At 48.6% G+C, this 24,476-nt stretch overlaps 6 protein-coding genes and 1 long non-coding RNA gene across 9 annotated transcripts in view; 2 read left to right on the top strand and 5 right to left on the bottom strand.

The window, feature by feature from the left end:
- LOC120893232 (RING-box protein 2) overlaps nt 1-10,186 on the top strand; it is a 35,012-nt gene extending 24,826 nt beyond the window's left edge. The window contains exon 2 of the mRNA XM_040295004.1: nt 9,802-10,186. Coding sequence (XP_040150938.1) covers nt 9,802-9,983 — 182 coding nt within the window. The 3' untranslated portion in view covers nt 9,984-10,186. The remainder of the gene's footprint in view (nt 1-9,801) is intronic.
- On the bottom strand, nt 5,423-6,675 carry LOC120893233. The gene is made up of 2 exons (XR_005738119.1): nt 6,086-6,675; nt 5,423-5,984 (listed from the first exon to the last, which is right to left on the bottom strand). It is a non-coding gene; the product is annotated as an uncharacterized LOC120893233 (long non-coding RNA).
- LOC120893230 (probable trafficking protein particle complex subunit 13 homolog) lies at nt 10,109-11,903 on the bottom strand. Its single transcript, XM_040295002.1, has 4 exons — nt 11,740-11,903; nt 11,275-11,662; nt 10,762-11,203; nt 10,109-10,685 (listed from the first exon to the last, which is right to left on the bottom strand). The coding sequence occupies exons 1-4, from the start codon at nt 11,774-11,776 to the stop codon at nt 10,263-10,265; spliced, it is 1,290 nt and encodes a 429-aa protein (XP_040150936.1). The 5' UTR covers nt 11,777-11,903; the 3' UTR covers nt 10,109-10,262.
- A 1,296-nt stretch (nt 11,904-13,199) lies between these two features.
- LOC120893228 (microspherule protein 1) lies at nt 13,200-15,197 on the top strand. The gene is made up of 3 exons (XM_040295000.1): nt 13,200-13,411; nt 13,492-14,869; nt 14,954-15,197. The coding sequence occupies exons 1-3, from the start codon at nt 13,317-13,319 to the stop codon at nt 15,044-15,046; spliced, it is 1,566 nt and encodes a 521-aa protein (XP_040150934.1). The 5' UTR covers nt 13,200-13,316; the 3' UTR covers nt 15,047-15,197.
- Nucleotides 15,198-15,273: 76 nt separating this feature from the next.
- Nucleotides 15,274-17,143, bottom strand: LOC120893231 (26S proteasome non-ATPase regulatory subunit 4). Its single transcript, XM_040295003.1, has 2 exons — nt 16,984-17,143; nt 15,274-16,914 (listed from the first exon to the last, which is right to left on the bottom strand). Exon 2 carries the CDS (start codon nt 16,816-16,818, stop codon nt 15,574-15,576), a length of 1,245 nt encoding a protein of 414 aa, XP_040150937.1. The 5' UTR covers nt 16,819-16,914; nt 16,984-17,143; the 3' UTR covers nt 15,274-15,573.
- A 166-nt stretch (nt 17,144-17,309) lies between these two features.
- LOC120893229 (mitochondrial-processing peptidase subunit beta-like) lies at nt 17,310-18,978 on the bottom strand. Its single transcript, XM_040295001.1, has one exon. The coding sequence runs from the start codon at nt 18,847-18,849 to the stop codon at nt 17,431-17,433; it is 1,419 nt and encodes a 472-aa protein (XP_040150935.1). The 5' UTR covers nt 18,850-18,978; the 3' UTR covers nt 17,310-17,430.
- Nucleotides 18,979-19,259: 281 nt separating this feature from the next.
- On the bottom strand, nt 19,260-24,081 carry LOC120893227 (xenotropic and polytropic retrovirus receptor 1). 3 transcript variants are annotated; one of them, XR_005738118.1, is made up of 6 exons: nt 23,753-24,080; nt 22,770-22,923; nt 21,279-22,690; nt 20,722-20,964; nt 20,435-20,639; nt 19,260-20,348 (listed from the first exon to the last, which is right to left on the bottom strand). XR_005738118.1 is itself a non-coding variant. In XM_040294999.1 (6 exons), exons 1-6 carry the CDS (start codon nt 23,819-23,821, stop codon nt 20,330-20,332), a joined length of 2,031 nt encoding a protein of 676 aa, XP_040150933.1. In that variant the 5' UTR covers nt 23,822-24,081; the 3' UTR covers nt 19,260-20,329. The 3 variants fall into 3 exon arrangements, 2 of the variants coding, with proteins under 2 accessions (XP_040150933.1, XP_040150932.1); XM_040294999.1 differs by having other exon boundaries at nt 20,506-20,639; nt 23,753-24,081; XM_040294998.1 differs by having other exon boundaries at nt 19,260-19,690; nt 20,506-20,639; nt 23,753-24,079.
- Nucleotides 24,082-24,476: the final 395 nt, after the last annotated feature.

Genomic DNA, 24,476 nt, shown 5'->3' with positions numbered 1-24,476 from the left:
GTGCGGGTGTGTCTTCCAATCGGTAAAATAAAAATATGTGTAGGTGTTGGTATGACCGAAGTACACGCTGATTCATGCTCAGACCGTGACAAGGTCGAGACAAGTCACACCGACCAACCTAGCCAACCAAGCAAGATATGCGGCATGTGGTGAAATAAGTACAAAAGTGTATACAACTTGATTCTTCATCCGTATTTCTAATCTGGGAGTGTGAAGTGGCAGTTTAATCGGTGATCGTGCGGTGAACGGAGCAATGTTTTATTACATTTGTCAAATTGATTTGAAGAACAATTTGTTTTTTATATAATTTTAAATACTATTTCAAAAAATCTAACGAGCCCCCTGCACCAACGCCGACAGCAATTTGGTAGCGGTTCACTAATGAATGGTAATGAATTCATTGCTGATCGACGGCGAAACCAGAGGCCCGTTGGTGCACGAGTCAAACCGATCGCACGTCGGTTATCGTGTCAATGTTAAGTTTAAGCTCGAATCGATGAAGCGAATAAACCGCTTCCTCGATCGTAGCAAGAAACAGAGAGAGATAGAGAAAGATAGAGAGAGAGATTGCACATTTCGGTAGTGTGCGGCATGCTTCAATTGATTTGACAGCTAGCTGTCAATTGTGGCGCACGAGAATGGTGGCGTTCGCAGTAGTAGCATGTGGACGCTGTTTTGCCGTCAGTATCCTTATGACGTCAATCACCTATTGATGACGTGCGAGCGAGGAAGTTTTCAGATAGGAAAAGTTGAAGAATTGTTGAACAATAAGCGAAAGTGTGTTCCAAAACATTAAACGACGTCCCACGCCTCAAACGTCATGGATATTGCGCGAGTGATATTCGATTACTGCCCGATCGAGATCGATCGAGCACCATGTGCGTGCTGAGTGCTTTTTTTTGCTGCCGTTTTTGCAATTGATCGAAACGAATCTCGGGGTGTAGTCAAGGTTAAAGCAATTAAAATCGATCAATCTGGATGGAATTAATTGGCATTGGTTTTGCGTCGTTATTGGGACGCATCGATCGCAACGCTCTGCCAAAGCACTTTCCAGAACAAACTATTGTATTCGATTAGACTGCTTTTTTGTTTCACTATTCTGCATATCATGTTTCGTATCGAATGCTCATGTTTTCACAACACAAACAAGCCTTGCGGAAATAAGCATGTATTTAGATATTACAAATTAGCTGTAAGACAATTTAGTGAGCTGAAATTAAGTTAATTGACCCTGAAAGTCTCCAAACAAAGATCAACATGGTTTCCCCATTTATATAGCATGTATTTGTTAATTAATGTTTCGTTAAAGATTTGCGCAGAAAAAAGGAGCGCAAAATCCGCTACGTGCTTGGCGGCACACGCAACAGTGCAACCGACTGCGCATGGAGTTGCGCGTGGAATGTGTCACGCACGCTTAGCGAAATGGCAATAATTGAAGGATGGGTTTGGCCGGCGACTTCGATTCAGTTGATTGGCAAAATTATTCGTCCGGCTCCACCGTCCATCGACTGTGTGTTTGGCTCTTTTGTATATTGCGTCACGTTACTTTCATCTCCGCCAATGCGTTAGTGGACCGTTTGCTGCTGGGGCATTTTACTATTTTTTCTTTGCATGCAAACAGTTTTTTCTCTCTCCCTCTCTCTCGGTGGCCTGCGGGTCAAATGAGCTGAATCGAAGAACCACACACACGCACTCAACCGGAGCTATTTGGCCTGTAGTTGTTGCTTTTTTTGTGTTTGCACATGTTGGCATGTTGTTCCCCATACCCTGGCTTCGGTTCGTTTGTGGTGGTGAAATTTGATAAACTGCTTCTTCAAGAAGATTGTATTTCTTTTTTTCATCCGTTTTTTGTTGCTGTTTGTTTTTACTCCGGCACTCTTTCTCACCCCTGTGTGTACATAAGAATGCAAATCAAAAATATATCGCACTTTTGGGATGCGGGTTTGAAGGGTGTGTCATGTTGGACGGTCCTTTCGTAAAAGAATGACACCAAGATGACATTCATTTCACATTGAATGGCCTTCGGCTTTTATTGGGAAGCGGGGAGGATATGGGAAGGTAAGGGCGAGATTGGGAGTGGAATGGTGGCAAATTCGCGAGAAGTGAATAATTTCTAGGCAGCGCGACGATTAGCGTACGTATGCCAGAGAAGGTCTGTGTTTGTTTTACGGTGACGATCGCAGCCGATCGTAAACAAATGAGAAAAATGCCAAAATAGGAGACTAGACAGGGCAAGGTTTGCTTGAAATGATGGCAATTGAATAAATAAAAACTGACGAAAAAGAAAATAATATGTTCATATTTGGGTGAACAGTAGATACAAGTACGCCCAATTTGATTAAAACTACAGATTAATGAAAGTTAAGTATAATGATGAAAGTTAAGTAAAAATGCAAAGGCAATAAAGACAAGGATTAATAAGACCGGATAGTAATTCCGTCAGAGCAAACAGAACTATAAAATTGCACTTCGTTCGAAAATTAAACTGAAAATCAAATTGAAAACAACTAAATAGGTAAATCAAAAAGATGAAATCAAGAGAACAAAAGGACAACACTGCCATGGTTGTGCCTGTCAGGTGTAATAGCTAAACGCCATTCGCCACCATTTAATGTCCATTCTTGAAAGCCATTTGGTGTGATCTAACAAATCCATCAGTGACAATGTGTAACGGCGCAACAATTACGCCCCGCCGGTCGTGCAAAACCAGTAATAAACGTCTGAGAGTATTTTGAAGGTGAAAGTTATAATTTTAGAAGTATTCACGACGCACATGGTTTCCGTTTTTTTGCAAAGAAAAACAAAAAAAACATGCCATAAAACGTGTCGCAACAGAATCCTAAAAATATTATCCACACATCAGCCAACCGACCCATTCATTGCTTAAAACGTGAAACCGAAAGGTTGTAAATAAAGTAACAAACAAACATTCGCCTCTTTTCGCAGGCCGCCACCCGTTACCACGCCGACAGGCGACAGGATTGGCACGGGATTTAATATTATATAATTCTCGGCGAAGAAATCTTCTCTAAGCTGAGTAAATTCCTTTCCATTTTGTTGTTTGATTTGTTTCGGTGGCGACACTTTTCGGCGTCGCATATTTTGGTGTGCGATTTTTCTTTGCCTTTTTGCTAGAAACCCACCCATCCTCCCTACATGCTCTATTCAGAGATCGCGATCATCGAAAACTATTAATAATGGACGACGGCGCGTTTGACCTTCCTGTCCGCGTGCGTACAAACCAGTTCCTACCGCCACACCTACCGCACCAAACACCTGGAAAACCGTAAATGAAAAGTGGAAAATACCTCTCGCACCAACACCACGACCAATCTAACACCGCCCTTTAGCTTTCAAGTACACACGGCAGCATGCGCAAACACACACAGCGCCTGGTGTTCGTGAGCGTGGTTCACTTTGGAGGTGTGTCGCCCCTAGAAGTGTGTCGGGATGTTAGTGCAAATCGCGTTATCATCATCGGTGTGGTGTGTTAGTGCGGCTGCTGCCGGGATGCTGAACCTACCACTACCCGCCTACCATTGCCATTGACGCAGTGACGAACGGCCAATGGCCGTGACCATGGCCATTTTGAATCGACCATCGTTGCCGCTCGGTACCTTCCTGCTTGCCTGCGGGCGGTGGTTACATTGATTGTCAAATCGATAACAAGTGCTAGAATGAAAGAGAGCAAGAGAGGAGAGAGCGAAAGAGTGCGAGTGATCAAAGCAAGCGGGTCAGCAAGCATGTTGATGACGTTGGAGCGCCAGCTCGGGCGCGCGCGCGCTTTTTTGCCTGCGCACACGTGACACGTGTTTAAGAGTTTGTTTTTTTTTGTAACCCCGTGAAATGGTCGCAGGGAGGCTGGCAGGGTTTTATGACGCCTTTCGGCGACATCCTTGCAAACAAAGAAGAGGAAGAAAACAATGGTTTGGTGTGAAAGCTGTCACGCGGAACGGCTATTTTGAGACTTCTCGCATCCACAGCCGCCGCCGCTTTCCGGTGGCCGTTTCAGGTACAGGTTGTGTTGTGAAAATTTACACCAAGATTTCCCACGCTTGGACGAACCACCCTCACCGCCCACAGCATCACCGAATTGAACCACTTTTTTTCTCTAGTTCGTCCACGGCGCGATGATCAATCGTTGATCTTTTGCCGACAACTTTTAGCATAAATGCGCGCGCGCGCTCGCGATCGCCCCTCCTGTTGGGCTGGCGGTTTGTTTGTGCGAATTAGCTTGCGCATTAGCGTGTACTAAGCGAGCGGACCGGCCTGTTGATCGTTACAGGGTAGAAGGAAGTGACCAACAGCATGGCGATATGGATCACCGTAAACCGCGTATCACGATCGATAATTAAATTGTTTTCAATGCTCTTCAACTTTAACATCTGTGTGTTTGTGTCTTCATTTACACACACATACCAATACATAGTGATCGTATCGTAATTGCACTGGGGATTTGCGCACTTTGCAGGTGAATGATCCGTGAACGGGCACGGGTATGCGCTCGCGACTCTTGGGCTTTTATTGGCGTTTCAGTTGCTGGTCGTTTTGGGTTCACTGTTGCTGTTGGAAAATTCTATTGCGCGCACAGATGACCATGAATAATATTGTGAGGTTCGTTGGCTCGTTTCGAATTTCGATTGTTTTTATTCGTTCTTCAATTTTGAAACGCCAAAACAAAGACAAAACAAAAAAACTGAAAACAGGATCACATGTGTTTGTGCGTGGTACACAGCTTTTAACGGAACTGTGAACCCTACTGTCAAGGATAACTGCTTTCCGGTTTCTTGGAGCCGTTGTACCGGCCGTTGTAAAATGAAGTGTGTAATTTCTTTAAACGTTAAACCAGAAGGAACAACATATAAACAAGCACAAAAATCCTTCAACTATGTGATGGGGGGAAGGAACTGCCAAAGGGGAAAGCTGTATAGGGGTGTACAAAGCGTTTTTGGACCCGGAAATATTTGGCCGTGAGATTGTTTTCGAAGCTCACGGCGTAGCGCAGGGTTGTAAAAATAGAGTGTAACAGTTTTTTTTCTTGTTCGTACCTTTATATCGTGATATTTTGTTTGTTTGGTCCTTGTTTGAATTTTTTTTTTGTATTACCTACCTGTCAAGAAATGTAAACAATTCTTACAGGTATGACGCCATGAAATGAACTGTTTGAACAACTGTTTGGTCCTCAATGCGTAATAGGTGATATCATCTTACAGAAAGAGATTGTGATTTTTAGCTACAAAGAACTGACGCCCTCCCAGCTTACTGTATTTCATAACATTAATAAATATTACCTTGTCCTTGTGGGACACTCACTCATTGGCAATGATTTACGGTCGTCTACGGTCGCCCCATAGCGCCGTCCAAAGTTCACCCAAACGATTCACTAAACTATCGGCCGACGCCACCAGCCGCCAAATATCTGTTCACCGATCCGCAATCGAAACACTTGACGATCGTTATTTGATGAGTATTGATGAGCGTGACAATGTCGTTGGGGTGTTTTTTATTTTTAAAACTGAAGGCTCTGTGCGTGTGCACTCTCACTAGTCAACTGGTCGTTATGACGCAGTTCTATCAATCGATATCGATCAGATCGTCGTTACATTGATAATCATTCCACTGTCAATTGGATGGCACGTCGGGGAGCGCTTTTGGGTGCGAAAAAGCATGTGTATGGCGCCACACGTTCGATCGCGTGTGTGTGTTAGATTCGACAATGATTGGTTTGATCAGTCCAGCATGCGATCAGAGCATCGGCCCGACCGAATAACTCGAGTAGAGAGCCGTGCCCCCGTTCGCCATGATTGAGGCAATTGAGGCTCGGCTCGTGGACGTGCCGAGGAAAGTACTAACTGCAATCGTAAAGAATCTGCAATACTACATTACATCGCACGAAGAGGCAGCAGCAGCTGGTTGATGGGGTTGTTGAGGGCATTGTTGAGTGCTGCATGGAGAGTTTAAGTGGAGAAAGAAACAGAAAAAGGCTAAAAAAACGAAAAAGAAGATATTGCAGAATATTCATGAAGTAAAATGATCGTATCTGTACAATTTGACCAGTTTTTTAATCCCATTAGTACATACTTACCATTCGAATATACGAAACCGCTCACAGGTTTCGCAGACGCGTCTTTGTCTGCCAGTCAGTTATCCCGGCTTTAATGGCGGACGCCTCCACGACATCTTGCCCACCTCAATTTGGGCCTTCCACGCCTCCTCTGTCGTTGTAGACAGTCTAAAAAGACTTTACGGGCTGGGTCGTCCATTTCCATGGTCAGCCCACGGGACCCTGACGAGCTTGATACGCTGCACGACAGTGAGGTCGCATACATGTCGTATAGCTCGTCGTTATAACGGCTTCTCTGTTGTCCTTCCACACATACGGGGCCAAGAATCCTTCTGAGCATCATCCTCTTGAGCGCGGCCAGAAGGGTTGGACTGTGCCCATGTCTCAGTGACGTATGTGAGTACCAGTACTATATACGTGCTATATACTCCCAGCTTCGTCCGTCGCAACAGGTTCTTTGAGGTGAACTGCTATCGCAGGCAGCCAGCGTCCTTGCTCGCAACGCATCCATGCTATTGTCGGAACTGATCCTTGAACCGACATAGGTGAACTCTGGGACGACTTCAAAAGTACGTTCTCCTATCTGTACGTCACACTCACGTAAGTTTGGATTTGTTATTGGTAGGGTCGCTGATGTTGCTATTATCAGTTTGGTATTTGCCTCGTTTATCTGCAATCCGAGGTTCTTTGCCGCCTGCTGGATCCCTTGGTAGGCTTCAGCTATATAGGAGAGCCGCAGACCAATGATGTGTATAACATCAGCGTATGCCAGGATCTGGGTTGACTTGTAGAAGATAGTTCCCGAAGTCTCCACCCTCGAGTAAGGGATGGCCCTCGCTAACGCCAAGTTCAATAGGAGACAGCCAAGCCCGTCCCCCTGGCGCAGTCCTTTGGCGGTAGCAAAAGGCCCTCAGAGTTTTTCATTTACGTTCACCTGGCAAGTGACATTGGTCATAGTCATTCTAACTACTAGCCTTATCAGTTTGGCCGGGTTTCCAAAAGAGCGTCTCATAGCGTCGTACAGTTTTACCCTAGCTATGCTATCATATGCAGCTTTGAAGTCAATGAAGAGATGGTACGTGTTGTGTCTGTATTCTGTCATCTGCTCCAAGATATGTCGCATGGTGAAGATCTGTTCAGTGGTTGATTTTCCGTTTTGGTAGTCCTCTTTGATAGTTTCGAACTATCTTTTTAACGTGAGGGATAAGACGATCCTGAAGGCCGGGCTACATTGATCGTACTCCGTAGTGTAATTTTTGTGAACGCGCACGCCATCTAGCGGCGGCGGGTTGAAGTTAGAGGCTGGTATAATTTATCTGTCAAAAAACGTTTTGGGTCGAGGAGGCTATAATTTTACCCAATGATGCATATATATTGGAAGATGGGGAAAAATGTTGATCAGCGTTTTGTATGAATGACGATTTGTCCAACAACAACAATTAACGGCCTACTTTGTTGCAATTTATGGATGTTTATCAAAATTTCAAACGGCAAACAGGTAGCCTGGTCGAAAAGTGATGGGACACCAAGCATGAATAATTTTGGCACTTAAATTATACCCACATCTAGCATGCGCTGGTCGCCGCCAGATGCACTAGTCAAAATAAAAATTACACTAGCGAGTACGATCAATGTAGCCCGGCCTTTATGTGATAATCACTAATTTATCCTAACTTACTGTTTTGTAAATACTATAAACGTTCGAAACTAAATTTTTTTTGTGTGTGTTGATCATGCTTGATTTTTGCTATTCACCCCCTTCTAATTACAGTTGAATCTTTAAATATAACTACAATGAATCGTTCCACCATGCATCATGCTTTCTGCTTGTAAGGCACATCCTGGAGAAATAACTCTGACTCGTGTAATTCTAGATGAAATTGTTCTTCAAAGAATTGATCATCGTGTTGTAGCAGGATGTAGAATTTTACCTCAGTCACGATCTTGCGCCTGGGAAGTTCCTCTATTTACTCACGCCATACATGCACTCTCTTGCTGTTAGTTTCGCTAGTTTGAAGTTATTCGCTTCGGCATCGGAATGTCATTGGAACAGATTGTTTCACAGTTGTGTTGTTCTTCCTTTAATCGGGAATCAATCACACAACAATATACACACCCAATTTAGCGCCCATCATATTCACCACCGCCGATGCTAATTAGTTGCGAAACGTGGTGAAGCTTTTGCGTCATGCAAATCTGTGCGCCACTGCACCGAGCGATAGATACAAACACGCACACAGAGACAGACTTGCAAGTGTTTCGGCGATCCGTTCGTAATAGTAACGCCGCCCACCAATCGCCACTTCCGATGAATGAAGTGAGTCAATGAATGAATGTTGGTTCGTTGGGGTTCGCCCGTTCATTATGTTCGTTTGTTAGTTGTATTGCATTATGTGACAGTAAATTGCACCATCCATTTGGGCGGTGGTTCAGGCGGTCAAAGATTTGATCTTGTTCTTGAGTGTTTTTTTTTTTGTTTTTTTGCTGACTGGTTCGTTTCATCATCAACATTATTACTGCAAACAGCAAAATACCTCTCATCAAATGGGCCGCTGTGGGCATCATGTAAACAAATTGCTGAATTTCACTCCAAACTTGCGTCATTCCGTTTCTCTTTTCCTGCCGTGTGGGAATAGTGGCTTTCATGCACGAAGCAGAAGAGAAGGGAGCAATCGACAATCGATCTGTGTGGAAGAAAACAAGGCTCTTTTTGTTTTTAAATTTATGGTCACTGAAAGAGTAACTTTTTTTAAAGAAATTCCTGTTCATTGAATGATAGCGATCTAGAAGACCAACTTTTAATTATTGTATTGCTGTCTTAAAGAACTAAAACTCAATTAACTTATAATTAAAAACTGGCATCGGCTAACTGACTAATTACATTTTCAATTATTTATATGCGAACTCAATCAATAAAACTCTTGCGAAAAAATCAATAAAACTGTATAAAACAATACCGTGGGCTAAAAATCGATCACAAACCGATTAGTACATAAATTATTCAAACCTGGTGGGAGGGGTCTCGGAAACGGACCTATCCGAATCCGATTCCGTGATCGGATTCTATTCCGGAGCCGATCACAATTCTAGATGTGACTCCGGAGACGTTTCTGAGGCCGAGTTGACACCGGAATCGGAATTAGCTCCGGAATCAGAATCGGCTCTGGAGTCGGAATCGACCTGGAAATCACAATTTGCTCCGGTAACGGAATCAGAATTGATTCCATAATTGGAATTGGAATGAGAATCAGTTCTTGAATTGCAATAAGAAGTTTCAGAAGCGAAACCAGTCCGGGAATCTCCATGAGAATGGATAGTTTACAAGTAAAGTTTGATTCTTTGTGGCTATCAATACGTAGTAACATTGGACCCAAAGCCCTATTCTTATGGAAATGCCGACACCGATTCCGATTTCGAAGCAGATTCTGATTTCCGAGCCAATTCCGATTCTGAAACCGATTTAGATTCCAAAACCGATTTCGAATCCGAATCCGGAACCGACTTCGAATCCGAAACTGATTCCGATTCCTGAATCAATTACTAAACAAATTCCGGAGCCGATTCCGGAATTGATCCCAGAAACTGATACCGGACCTACTATTTGGAATCGATTCCAGAAAACTTCGGAGCTAGCCGACGAAAACTTGATTCTCTTTCTACCTCTTTACAACGGTACATTGCATCAGAAACATTTATCATGTTTTTTCTTCCTTTTTTCTATTTCCCACACCTTCCAGACGCTTGCCTACGCTGCCAGGCGGAGAGCAAAAAGGACACGCTCGGCCGCCAGGACTGTGTCGTCGTGTGGGGCGAATGCAACCATTCCTTTCACCACTGCTGCATGTCGCTGTGGATTAAGCAGAACAATCGGTGCCCGCTGTGCCAGCAAGAGTGGTCCATCCAGCGCATGGGCAAGTGAGCGCTGGGCCAACCAATCAACCATCAATTCATGGACGCAAACGTGTTCTATTTAGCATTTCGGACATAAACATTCATAGGAGATTTAAAGTGGAAAGGAGAGAAAGAAACGTCATACGAATCTCGTTGGTTGCATGTTGTTGTCTAGATTTTTCTTTTTTTAAATAAATAGGTGACATCGCGAGCCATTCGAAAGTTCACACACTTCCACGCGTCGTCGATCGGAGTAAATAGAGCTGTGTTTATACTGTATTCGCTTGGCGATGGTGCCTGGCTTTGCTTACACGGTTTGGGGAATGTTTTTGGTGCCGCTACTGTAGCGGACGTACTTGTCCAGCTGGAAGCTATCCTCCCGATAGTCCTCGTCCACCACAAACACCTGCAGGAAGTTGTCAAACTCGTACTTGCGCTTCGTAAAAACGTCCGTCAGCTGCAGCGCGGAAATCACGATCAACCCCAACCGCACCGGGCAGACGGTCAGCGGGAACTCCTTCATCTGGCCCGGTTCCAGGGGGCCGAGCGCAAACTCCGTCACGCCAGTGTACCCGCAGCCCGGTTTGGCCTTCGTGTTGAGGCTCATCAGCAGATCCATCGACCGTTCGCTGGTGTTCGTCACCCGACAGCGAAAGTCGAACCCTTCCCCGATCCGAACCGTACTGTTCGCTTCGATCACGTTCAACCGAAGGTCACTGTACTCCAGGGCCTGCGAAGATGGATGAAGAAAACGAGCAATCAACACCGTTACCGATACGGTACACCCCTCTCCGCCTCCGACTTACACAGCGTTGCAGCTGGCTGGTCTGCAAACGTCCCCGCTCTCCCAAATTCGAGCGCCACACAATGTCCAGCTTGCCAATATTGTTGGCCGCCTTCAGGGCGCTCGGGTCGCGTGCAATTTCCGGTATCGGCCGGATGCAGTACAGAAACTGGCAGCTGTTCTGCGGCTGCAGCATCGTTTTGGACGAGAACACCGACTCGCCGGACGGGAGTGTGTTGAGCGACACGACCGTGTACTGTTCCGAGCTTTCCAGCTCGACCTTCTCGAGACAGATCGGCCCGACGGTAATGTTCTGTATCTGTGCCTCCAGATACACGTCGTCCGTTTCCGCGTTGTAGAACTTGGTCTTTACATCCAGTGGTTTGACGACTTGGAATTTGAAAAACTTGCGAAAGGACGTCTCCAGCCCGGCCGGCGTCATGTACGAAACTTCACAAACCAAGCTAGAATAGAAAAAAACAACATTGAAAAAGTGCGGAAAAGGAAAAACGATCCCGCTCTTCGCCGCCCTTACATGTGCGTTCCGATTTCCTTCACCTCGTGGTGAATAACGTCATCGAGCGTTTCCTCCGGGTTCAGCGTCACTGGGCCCGTTTTGTCCGCGTGGATCGGCAGACTAACGCGACTATTGTTGGACTGCAAATCCGCCTTCACCGAAACGTTCGTGACGGGATGGGCCCGACAGTTGTGCACGCACACGTAGCTCGAGAACGTTTCGCCGAGATAGATGTTGCCGAAGCTTTGCGGCAGCAGCATAAACTGGCCGGCTGCAATCGTCTCACAGCCCGCCACCGATGTCGCATCGCTATGGAGGATCTTCTGGAACGAGTACTGCGGTACATCTTTCGGTTCGGCCGTCAGTATCTGGGGGCTGATCAAGGTGGGCCGTGTGAGGCGCATCACTGCAAGACAACACACACACGGTAGGGCGGTAAGTAGGCAGTGAAGGGTGGCGATTATTGAAGCGAAAATGGCTTACCTTTTAGAGCCAGCAGATGCTCTGTCGGTTCAACCATCTTGTCTGTATTTATTTAGATTCGTTTTTTGCCCCAAATCCAATCTACTGTTGCGGATTAATTCCGTGGTTGTGAAGATAAGGGGAAAATCCTGCCAACAGAATGTAAACATTGCCCGTTTGACGTCTGCCGCAAAACTGCTGGATTGTTTTGACCAGAGTGACCAGAAATTTATCTGTACAGGTACAGTCTGTTCCCGAGTTACGCGGTTCTCGACTTACGCGGATTCGGAAATACGCGGTTTTCTAAATTTGACAGACCATATGTCAAATCAGTACAATTTGCTTCAAGTTCGGTAAAAATTTCATTTTTGCTAACAAATTGAGACCGCTTAAAAGCCAGAAATATTACAATTTTTCGCACAAATCATATCAAATAAATGATAAAGTGTATAAAAGTACTGAATAAAATCAAAAACTCTGAGTAATGAATAGTATTTTATTTAAAAAATGTGAAAATCGACTTACGCGGATATTCGAGTTACGCGGATACGCCGGGAACGCAGAAATCGCGTAACTCGGGAACAGACTGTATTCCCCGATATACGCTATTAATGCGGATCGAAGCCAATTTTCAGTGAAATTATTGCAAATTTTAGTTAATTTTGGCTTGAAGTTAAAGTTGAGGCGTTAAATTATTTATTTGACCTGATGACCAAGCAAAGATTACAATTTTTACTTTTTAAAATCACAGATTTTCTCATAATATTGACCGAAAAGTCATATACAGCCGTACCGGCGAACTCGTTCGTTCCTGGGAACGTTCGCGGCGACGCTCATTTTCACTCATTTCATAGCCCTCTAGATCAAAATTTAGAAAACCGTATGGATTTTGTTCTGCCCAATCTAGTGGTACAACCTTGCCCACTCATGAGCGACGAATGTTTCTCGTCGAACGAGTTCGGCGGTACGGCTGATAACCATTTCCCAAATGAGTCAATGCAGGAAAATCCATATGAATATATGATAGTCAATAGCGATCAGACGTTCAACAGTGATTACTAAGGGCCGAGGCAACGCTGATCCACTTTTAACGGATTAAATTTATATGAGATTTGACAGATATCTGTCAAATCCCATATGAAATGTAGAAAGGCCATCCGATAAAATCACATGCTCAAAAGCGTTGCCACCACAACATCTATCGCCACTTCAAAAAGGCCTCGTTCTCGTGTGACCGCTATGAATCAAATCTAATCCATTTCCTTAAAATTAATAAAGAATATATTTTATCGGGCAGAGCACCACCCAACTTACCTTCCCACCCCCGCTCAACACCTCAAAATATACCGAAGACTACCGACAAAATATGAAATTCCTACCGAATTCTACTGATACAATTTTGCTGTTCTTACCGAAAACCACCTAAAAATCTGGCCACACTGATTTTGACGGCCAACCGGACGAACTCAGCACTTTTGCTGACTGAAACGTCCAACGGCGAAAAGGCAAAATAACAACGCCACTTTGTGATTGGCTTTGTTTTCTATCCGAGACGCTCCAGAATTGTTTGTCTCATTCCGCACTAATTACGCGTTAAAATGGATGCAAACACATCCATTAGCACGGAACCACCAATGGAGTGTTCCACCCCGACAAGTGCTGCCGATTTGGCAAACGATCAGAAGCGCCGAAGGTAAGTTTTCATTGGAAAGCGGGACAGTCCCCGTCGCGGGTACTCCAGCAATAATAATGTACACACTTTCCTCCTTTCAGCTCTTCCCGTTCGATCAAAAGAAAGCGATTTGATGATGAAATAGTCGAGTTTAGCATGAGCAGCACACCGATCCAGCAGATGAAAGCGGTAGCCGGAAGATCCCGCACCCTCTCCCAATCGATGACGCCACTCGGCGCTGCTGCTGCTGCTCCGGGACAGACTGGTGTGGCATCACCCGGTCCCGTCACAACCACAATCGGTTCTCCCACGGCCACCGCAGAACCGATGCAAACTGTCCCATCCGTCGCGCCTGCTGCTCTGCCGCCAGTAGCTCCACCCGCAACACCGCTTCCACCGCCGACTCCCACTACCGTAACGCTACCACCCCCACCGACACCCAATCCAGTAACCAGCATCCTGCAGCAGCTGAACTCGAACGCATCGGTCAACGATAAGAAGCGGGCGCTGAAAAACACGAAGCGCACGAAGAAAAAGAGCGCCTCGCAGCAGGTGGCCGCCAAAGATCTGGGCCGCTGGAAGCCGATGGACGATCTGGCCCTCATTACGGGCATCCTGCAGACGAACGATCTGCGCACGGTGCACCGCGGGACCAAGTTTAGCTGCAAGTTCACCATACAGGAGATGCAGATCCGCTGGTGCTCGCTGCTGTACGAGGAGCCGATCTCGCGCATCGCCGTGTCCGCCATGCGCAACATGCACCCCGAGCTGGTGGAAAGCGTCCAGAGCAAGGCGCTGTTCTCCGTGCCGGAGGAGGAGCTGCTCGGGACGATCAAGTCGAACGAGCAGCCGACGCTCGACACGTTCCAGGAGCTGCTGAACAAAAACTCGTCCGTGTTTTACCACTCGCGGACCGCCAAAAGCTTGCTCAACCACTGGCTGCTGATGAAGCAGTACTCGCTGCTGCCCGACCAGTCGGTCCCGTCGCTGCCGAAGAACGACAACATACTGAGCTTCTCCGACGCGGAAGACCTGATGAACGATTCCGAGCTGGCCGAGCCGCGGGACGAGTCGCTCGAGACGGAGCTGGCGCTGGCCGACCGGAAGAGCAAGAAAGAGATCCGGCACCTGGAGAACGAGCTGACCCGGTGGAGCGTGCTGGTCGATTCGATAACGGGCATTGGCTTTTCGCCCGACTTTGATCAGCAGACGCTGGCCGCGATCCGGGGCCGCATGGTGCGGTTTTTGATGCGCTCGCAGGAGATTGTGCTCGGCCGGTCGACCAAGGACAGCATGGTGGATGTGGACCTGTCGCTCGAAGGGCCGGCCTGCAAGGTGTCGCGCAAGCAGGGCTCGATCAAGCTGCGCAGCAACGGGGATTTTTTCATCACGAACGAAGGCAAACGACCCCTGTACATCGATGGGAAGCCGCTGCTCTGCGGCCACAAAACACGGCTCAACGATAATTGTGTCATTGAGGTAAGGGGGAAGGGGGGTGGAACGGTTGATGGGTTGAATGTAAAGCCTGTACCACTTACCTGAATGTCTCGCTCTCTGTTACAGATATCAAACTTGCGCTTCGTTTTCCTGATCAACCACGACTTTATCAACGCGGTACGGCAGGAGAGCGCCAAGATGAACATTCCGCTCAACTGAACTGGAATGTTGATGCTGTTGCTGTGCGGCAAAACGGCACAGATTTTATCCTTATTATTTTTCTTTAAACATTCTAAGCTGTTGCTTACATCTTTTTGCACTGTAGATACACGGTGCGAACATGAATAAATGCTACATCATGTGAAAAATACCTTTCTTTGTGTTGACTGAGCAGATCCGAAAAGGAATTCCGACTGAGGGATACATTACCAAAGAAACAACGGCCCTCTTGTTTTTAGATCATTCCTGTTTTTATCTCAGTACAGTAGTATTTCTATGACATGATCTAGTAGGCCTCGTAGCGGTCGTAACCATGATTTTACAAAGCGATTTGGATAGTAGGGAAGGGAGTGAGTTCGCAGACACACACTATATTGTGGTTCAATCTTATCAATTAACTTCACCCTGTCCAAGCACACACAGACACACATCTCCCTCCGAGGACAGCGACGACCACCACACACCGGACCGGAGCGAATGCAGCTGCTGAGAGGGTGATTACGTAGGACGTCATCGGACACACCGGCCTACTTTTTGCTCTCATCATCCTTGCTGTCCTTGTTGTCCGGCTTGTTCTTGCTGCCGCTGCTGCTGCTATCCTTGTTGAGCGAACCGACCGCATTGCGCACCGCCTCCGACTGTGGATCCACCCCCGGCAGGTTCTCCAGCACGCTCATCAAGTACTCGGGCGACACGCCCGCAATCTCGATGTCCTCCACGTCGACCTCCATCGGTGTGTCCTTCTCCTGCTTCTGCCGCTTGGCCGGCTGCGAGATGGGCTCCTGGGCGTCCTGCATCGACATCTGCATCGCGAACGCGATCTGCTCCTCCTCCGTCATGTTCGCAAAGTCGGGCATCGAGTCGTCGGTCGGCATGATCTCGCCGGTCGACAGGGCGAGCGCACGCTCCAGCATCGCCTCCTCGGCGTGCGGTTCCGACCCGCCGGCGCTGGCCGAAGCACCGGCCCCGGTGCCGGCCGCCGCTCCCGAAGCTTCCTTGTCCGATCCGGCCCCTGCCCCTGCCCCGGCAGTACCGTCGGCCGCACTGTTTGCCGTCGCCCGGCGCTGTTCCTCCTCCTGCCGCAGCCGCTGCTCCTCCATGGAAACGCGCAGGGCCAGCGCCAGCTCGGGATCCTCGTTCGGGTCGACGCCAAACTCGAACCCGGCTCCACCGAGACCGGCACCACCGCTACCATCCTCGCCCTGGATGATGGGCGACGAGATGAGCGCCTCGGAAAAGACGGACCCGCGCGGCACGCACACCAGATGCGATCCGGTACCGTCCTTGCCGTTCAGCACGTTGATGAACGCCGTGAACGTGTCGTTGTTCTTCTGATGGTCGCCAAAGCTCACGATGTCCACGTTCACCTTTTCCTTCTTCAGCTTCTTGGCCAGCTTCACCAGCTCGCCCTCGTCGTGCTCGACCGGCGACCCGACAAACACGACGATGCGCATCTTGTGGTTCTTGCCCTGGCGGTGCTTCAGCACCAGATGGGCGATGCGCAGCCCCGTCATCAGGTTGATGTTCCCGTTCGGGTTGACCAGGTGCAGCTTGGAGAGGATGCGGCCGACGTCGCTGGTGAGCGTGGCCAGCACCTCCGTTGTGTTCGAGAGCGTCATCAGCCCGACGTTGTTCTCCGGGTTGGAGCGTACCTTCGACAGGCAGACCAGATTCACACCGTCCTTCTGGGCGTTCAGCCGCGTCGGGAAGTAGTCGCCGTTGCGCTGGTAATCGCTGTTGTCGAAGCAAACCATCGTACTTTCCAGCACCATCTTGCTGTGCTTTGTGGTTTGGCGGTGGTGGCGGTACACTACGTTATGCTTCGGGCACGGTTGCTTTGTTGGGCAGCGTCGTCGTGTTGATACCCCCCTGCGATAGGGCGAGAATTCATGTGAATCGTACCAAAACCGGCAAGTTCCTCCCGGGCCTCACCTTACCTTTTGCTGGAAGTGAACAATTTAGCAGCTATTTGTGCAAGATTGCACGAAAACAATGCTTTGCGCGAGCACAACCGAAAATGTTCGGACGAAAAATAGCAATAATATTCCGGACGGACGCAAAATGCTTCGTAATGACTGAAGTGACGTTTCGGCTCGCCGTTTGACAGCTCGCCCGCAATGACAGCGGACACCACGAAGCATCCAGAAGCGACGTTTCTGAAGGGAGACGGATGAAAAGGATCTGCCTCAGCTGCTGATTATATTTTCCTTTGCTTATTTAATGCATTTTACTTCAGTCCCAATAAAAATAAGCTTCCACACCCTTTTTTTACCGAATAACACATACATTTTATTGAACTGCTACATGCCAACGCCGTGCTGCACCGCATTAGCTGAAAGAGAAGCGCTCCCACCGCCTATGCACCACTTTCCCTTCCGGGGCTTTTACAGCCGAGTCCAGTACATGGACGAGCGGATGCGCATGTAGTCGGGCAGGTTCTCGACCGGTCCAACGGCGGCCACGGCCGGGCAGCGGTCGAAGATGTATCGCATCGCGACGTCGCGCACGTTCTGCGCCGTCACGTTCTCGATGCGTCGCTCCACGTCGTGCAGCGGCTCGCGGCGGCCGAGCGTCAGCACCTGGCGCCCGATGTCCTCGCAGATCGCGTGCGGTCCCTCCAGCTGGGCCAGCAGGCGGGTCTTGAGCTGGCGCTTGGCGCGCTCCACCTCCCCGTCGGTCACCATCGTGCACAGGCGCATCCACTCGTTCTGCACGTTGAACAGCATGTCCTCGCACATCAGCGGATCGCACTCGAAGTAGATGCCCCACAGGCCGGTGTCGCGGTACGTCAGGTTGAACGACTCGAAGTTGTGGCACAGCTTGTCGTGGGCCGAGGCGACGGCCAGCTTCGACGCGTTGTTCACGCCGCCGCCGAACGTGCGGTCCCACGTGCCGATCAGCGCACTGGCCACCGACAGCGCCATCGCATCCGAGTCGGACACGCCGCATCCCTCCACCGCCACCGCGACGTACGCCAGCGGCAGCGAGTCGTCACGCACACGCATCTCCGACCCGGTGAAGCGGACCGGCGACAGCTGCGGCGCCTTGCCATCGAACGTCGACTCGATCTTGCCGAGATGCTTCTCGGCCAGCTTCTCCAGCTCGGCCTGGCGCACGTCACCGGCCGCGGCCAGCACCATGCGCGGCGCCTTGTAGTGCGAGTTGACGTAACCGCGCACGTCGTCCGCCTTGATCGAGCGGATGTTGCTGCTCGGGCCCCACACGGTGTTGCTGAGCGACGTGCCCTGGAACGCGGTCGAGTGCAGGTGGTCGAACACGACCTCCCGCAGGTTGCCCGCGTCCACCTGTTCGATCTCGCCCAGGATAACCTCGCGGGCGCGCTTCACGTCCGCATCGTCCAGCCGTGGGTTCTGCACGACGTCGGCCAGAATTTCGACCAGCTTCGGGACGTCCTTCGACAGGCAGCGGGCGGTGAAGGCGGTCTGGTCCCGGCCCGTGCTCGCGTCCAGCTGTGCGCCCATGCTCTCCACCTCCTGCTCCAGCGCGGACTGTGATCGTTTGGTCGTTCCCTTAAACGCTAGGTGTTCGAAGAAGTTTGCCGTTCCGTTGCTGTGCTTGTCCTCGTACCGGGACCCGGCATCGATGAACAGCCCGACCGTGGCCACCTGCGACGGCACGGATTCGCTCGCAACGCGCAGCCCACTGTCCAGTGTGGTTACCTCGGTTGCGGGCTCGTTCGAGAGGGCGGAGCGGAACGCGGCCGCGTACGACGATCCGGCACGGCTTCCGGCCAGCAGCGTCTGGCGCCGCACGGCCGTGGACAGTTTCAACAGCGAGGCCATTTACGCTACGTTTTTCCCCCTTTTTGCCCGGGCACTCTGCACTGCGATGGTGAAAACCTGGTGTTACGACAAACTTTTCGTGTTATCGAAAATTCTTCTTGTTCGCACTTTTCTTCGCTGCCAATTTTTTCTTACCGCTCAGCTGTCAGACCAATCGATAAGTTCGGTGACAGCTCCCTGCTCGTGGATCCATCTGTCATGTGTAAGGGATGCTTCTACTGATTCGACGGTTCGAAATTACCCGTTTGAAACACAATTCTCCATTGTCCGTACATTTTTACAATCGAAAAACTAAGGAGAACGATTCGAGTAAGCTTGAGTGTTTTTGTTTTTTAATTAAAACACTCTAAATATTCACTAAAACATTGGAACTAGAATATCAATCTCGTGGGAAAAGAAGGCGTGCTACATCATGTTGCGTAATTTCGTTTTAATCTTTCAGACCTTTTCCATTTTAATCTTCTCATGTCTCTTACTAATTATTACATCGATAGTGCACCAAATTACCTAGTAAGAACGAAAAACGCTACATTGAAACAATTTATTCTTTCCCAATCACAACGGGGCAGTTTAGTTCCTCCTTCCAAAATCATTAGACCAAAACTAGTTACAAATTTACCGTTTCACTGTTGAACAGTATCATTTTTTAAAAATAAATTTAACCCGTTTTCTATAGTCTTAGCCAATGTTTGGTTCCTCCTGGTGATGATACCTCACCGTGTTCTTCATTCATCTACATGATTTGAGGATTCAGGTGCAGTCAGAGAGTACGAATCCTTCACACACCTGCTTGCCAATTTGTTAAATTTCCCACTGCACCTGCCTTTTAGAACTGTCGCTGCTGTGGATTGAAAAAGAGCACATGAAATACAACGAGCACAAACACAGAAACAAATTGAAAAGGAAAGATCATAAAAAGATACAATAATCTGGATATTATAATCCAACGTTTTAAACACATTGCGTTAACAACGATTGAGTGAGATAATACTACACATTGATTTGGCGATACATTCCGACGAAGCACGAATGATGTTCAAGTCTTTGGAAATAATGCTGTATCAGACCTTCCTCAGACGGGTCGCATGGTTTCGATGTAATTCTACGGATACGATAGCATCTTTTGGAACTAATTACCACTGTACCTAAGACAAGGATGCTATGCTCCTAATCCACTAAGCACACACGTATATCGACCTACGGATGAGTTCTATGAGCCACGTTTAAAAAAGAAGCTTGTTCATAAATGAGTAAGGGAACATGAAATAATGGAATAATGATGTTTGATTCTACTTCCATTTCAATGTTTTTAAAAATGCAATGACCAATAATTCCTTATTACTTCCATTGAAGTATCAGTGCGTCCTTTAAGTACTCTTTAAAAATGTTCTCTTCAAGCATGAAGTGATACGAAATGATAAAAACCATCCTCAAGCGTGGAATCCGAATGTGTTGTGATGATCCTGTTGGTGCTGCATGATCAACGGATACGATGTAGACTGGCGAAAATAGGATAAAAACAGACAAATAAAAACATCCATCAACAACTAAGCTTGGCACAACACACAACACACACACAGCTCACATGCGCTACCGTGTGGAAATTCGCATGAAACGCAGTTATTAAGTCAAGATTAAATCAAAGCGCCACGTTACATTTCCAAATCTTCCGTCGATTCCGCCTCCCGCAGTAGCAGCCGCTGTTCAGACTTTTTCTTATTGGCCAGCTTCTTTACCGTGCGCCGATTTCGTACACCATCCTCCTCGTCCATCATGCGCAGAATGGTAGTCTGTTTCATGAAATATTTCGTTTTTTTGTTTACTGATGTCTCAAACATTCCCAAACGTTTTCACAATTCCGTGGCAACCTACCTGATCGGAGCAATCCATCGGTGCAACGGAAATGTCACGAACGGCACGGAAGTTACCGCAATTGTTCAGATGTTCGTTCTCCAGCCGGAAGTAGTTCCAGATGAAGCGACGGAATACCTCCAGCGGGCTAAGAATTGAGACGATAATCTCCCGATCAATGTAACCCATCTCGATCAGACTCATCGAGAGCGTCCATCCAAAGCGCAGAATGAGATCCTCGACGATGGCAAAATAGTAGAACCACTGAAATTCAAACATAAATGGCTGATTAGCATTGGAAACACTTACAGGGGTTTCCAGGGGTTCTCATAGTTGTGGGACACTTCCTAGACTCTATCCCATTGGAAGTGAAGTTCATACGCTGGAAATTGAACTCTATGGCACCCTTTTTGGAGAGGCTCCTTGGAAATTCCTCCTTGGATTTGTCCGATAAGGATGCTAGAGAGTCCAATTCCCATTACAATAAGTTCATTTCATGTAAGAAAGAGTTAATAAAGTGTCCCACAGCTATGAGAACTCCTGGAAAGCCCTGTAACAGCTCCACGCAATCCACTCACATTCGAGCTGTACACGACTTCATCGCGCAAAAACTTGTTATCGCTCGACTTGGAATCGAACAGGCCCCAATCCATCTTAATGTCCCAGGTGTACGCGTAGCAGGACGACACGATCGATGCCAGTATCCACAGGTAAAACCACGGATTGTCCGAACTCTTCGCGTACTGATCCCGCGTGGCCTGCGTAATGGACGAAAAAATGACCACAAAGAACGACGTCGAGTACTTGAGCGCGTTGGCAAGATGCGGATGGGCATCGCGCGTATCACGGAACCGCCGCAAACACTGGGCCATTCGGAACCAGGCCGGCAGCATGGCCACGACCGGCCGGATCCAGAGCGAATTGTTGATGCACTGGTTGGGATCCTCCGCATAGCTCCAGTTGCTGATCGTGGAAAAGAAGCAGAGGAAGTACTGCAGGTCCAAAAAGGCCGGCACGATGCTGTTCAGCTGATCCGCCAGCCAGAAGTCAGCAAAGTTGACGTAGAAGAACGGCGCCAGCACGATGCGGCTCAGTATGCGCAGCGTCCAGAAGCGTGCCTCGTGGCGGAACGTTTTCGTCGGGTTCAGCAGAAACCCTGCCATGAGCAGGTACAGAATGAGCGGGCTCAGGTACGCCGGGATGGCCAACGCATCCGCATACAGATAGCCCAGCACGCTCATCGTCCAGATCACGCCGAAGATCGATGCCAGCTCCATGATGTGCTGCTCGGACAGATGGTTGCGCGGGTCCAGCTCGAAGATGAGCACGTGGTTCACGCCGGACGACCGCCACCCGTACACGTTGATGCCCCACAGGAACATAAACTCCACGATCAGCAGCGGGCCGCGGAACAGCCGGAAGGCGACGATCCAATCGTCCCGCCGCAGCCGGAACATGGCCGACAGGACGACGGCCACGCACAGCACGATGAGCGAGCCGGAAAACAGGCCCACCTTGAACGTGGTCCACGGGCTCTGCTGCTCACCGAGCGGCGGTACCCGCAGCCGCTTCATGGCCCGCTGCCGGTCGCCCCCCTCGATCTCGTTCGTCACGATGTTCTCCGTCTCGTGGATCAGCCGGTCGATGTCCTTGTTCACGTAGAAGTGGGCCGACTCGACGTGCTCCGCCCGCCACCGGGCGCCAAAGTCGACGTTCAGCAGCTTATCGTGCTTCTTCAGTATCTTCCGGAAGCCGGTAAAGTTGAGGTTCTGGTAGTTCTGCAGCAGGATCAGGCTCAGATAGAACTCACTAAATGCAAGCTTCAGCTCCTGGATTTTGCGCACCGACACGTTCTTCTTGCGCAGCAGATTCTTCTTCATCTTGTGCAGATTGTCCTTCTTCTTCATCTTGGTGCTCTCCTCCATCTCGAGCGTTTCGCTCAGCTCCGTCCGGAGGTTGGCAAATTTGCGCGTCGCTTCGGCAAGTTTCTCTTCATTGGATTGAAGGGGGGGGGGTAGGTTTGTTTGTAATCTTTTAAAAATATATGTCCACTACTTTTTACCTCTTACCTGAATAGAAGGTGTTGATTTTGGCCAGTTCGCTGTCGCAATAGTGGAAAAACTGCTCGTCGAATTTAGCAAAGTACCGCGTCAGCACCTCCGGATCGACCAGCTCGGCCGAGGGAGATTGTTCCACGGCCGCGTACAGCTGGGCCTTCATCTCCTGCAAGAGTTTCAAGACCTACATTAGCTAAACGGAAGCAAAACAAAACAGCCTAAAAATCATTTAAAAATATGTTTATAAAAATGATATATAAATTCAGCTATTATTCATCGTAAATATTTGAAAATTTCAATCGCAACTTCTTTATGTTTTTCATACCGCCAAATTGCATAACTCCAATTAGCGTACACTTCACTAGCAGAAGGCGTCACAAACAGCAGATCATTCGCACCGATTACTAATGTACACAAACCAGCGGCGTGGAACCGGGTCATGCTGCTGTTTGCCCGCGAAACGTGCGCGCCGAACCATGTGTTTGAAGCAGTACGGGAAAAAGCGGCCAAAAATGCACGTGATTGTATTTTTGGTTTGTTTTTCAGCGCTTTTCCTTACCCACACCGGAATGCGGGCGTTTAACAGGTGACAGGAGCAAAACGTTTTCGGACAACTCGGACAAGTTTAACATCCGCCATCTCTTGGGCGTGAGCGGGGTCGCCGTTCGCGTGCGAAATTCTTGGCGGGAACAAACAGCTGACGTACGCCCATTGTTTACATACACGTTCGCGGTCCGGGTCAGGCCCGAAACCCGAGCCGGGGAGATTCCGTGTCGCTCGGAGCACCGAGTGTAACATAAACAGTACCAGCCCAGCGCCTGCGCAGTACAACCCACCGACGTATGTTGCCCTTCGCACTTTCCTGTCGTCGTTCTTCGCCGCAAAACACTCCCACACCACCGAAAGGGTCACAGGATGGGTCAAACGAGAAGGAATCCATTTTACCCCGATTGTTCCGTATCACTTTTCCCGTACTCCTGCAGGGCGCCACTTACCTCGTACTGTATGTACTGTTTGCGCCATTCCGGCGTAATGTGGGCGGCCAGATGCTCGGCAAACTTCATGTTGAATCGCGCGGTACACGGGTGTACGGTTTTGGCTGCTAAGAAATTCGATTTACTACACCACCTGCCGGACGGGCGCAGCTACTACCGTCCACATCATACGCGAGAGTGTGCGAGAGTGTGTTGTCTGTTCGGACAGAACGTCGTACTTCACTAGAATGCCATCATCAACAACGAGGGGACACACTCGGAGCACGGAGCAGCAGGCCGTGCTTTTTCGCTTGCAATTAATGCTGCTTGTGGTGCGGTGGGAAAAGAGGTAGAGGAGGAAAATGCACGAACTGCGCTCGCGCGTGCAGACACACACACACACACTCGCCTGCGGGAAAATCGTGCACGGTGACAGGTTAGTGTCTTTTTCAACGGTGTCCGCTTGAGAGCGGGAAAAACCGTAAATTTGAAAAGGGGAATTTGGGTCGATTATTTCAAAAGTATAACACGTGTTTTGCTAATTCAAACCCTACCTTAATGCTATTTAACGCGTAAAGATGTTCAGCACTCAATTCGAAAAACAAACATTTGCACAAAAGCATATGCTTAATTTCTACGAAATTGAATTTCTAATCCCGCCCGCATTTTCCTTAAATTAAAAAAAAAAAACAATTACTGCAACTGTCAAATTCTGTTGTCCCCTGAGCGCCCCCAATGTGCAAAG

The sequence above is a fragment of the Anopheles arabiensis genome, chromosome 2, assembly GCF_016920715.1.
Source record: "Anopheles arabiensis isolate DONGOLA chromosome 2, AaraD3, whole genome shotgun sequence".
Taxonomy (NCBI): Eukaryota; Metazoa; Arthropoda; class Insecta; order Diptera; family Culicidae; genus Anopheles; species Anopheles arabiensis.
The sequence above is the reverse complement of the archived record's forward strand: the minus strand, read 5'-3'. Positions and strand labels throughout refer to the sequence as shown.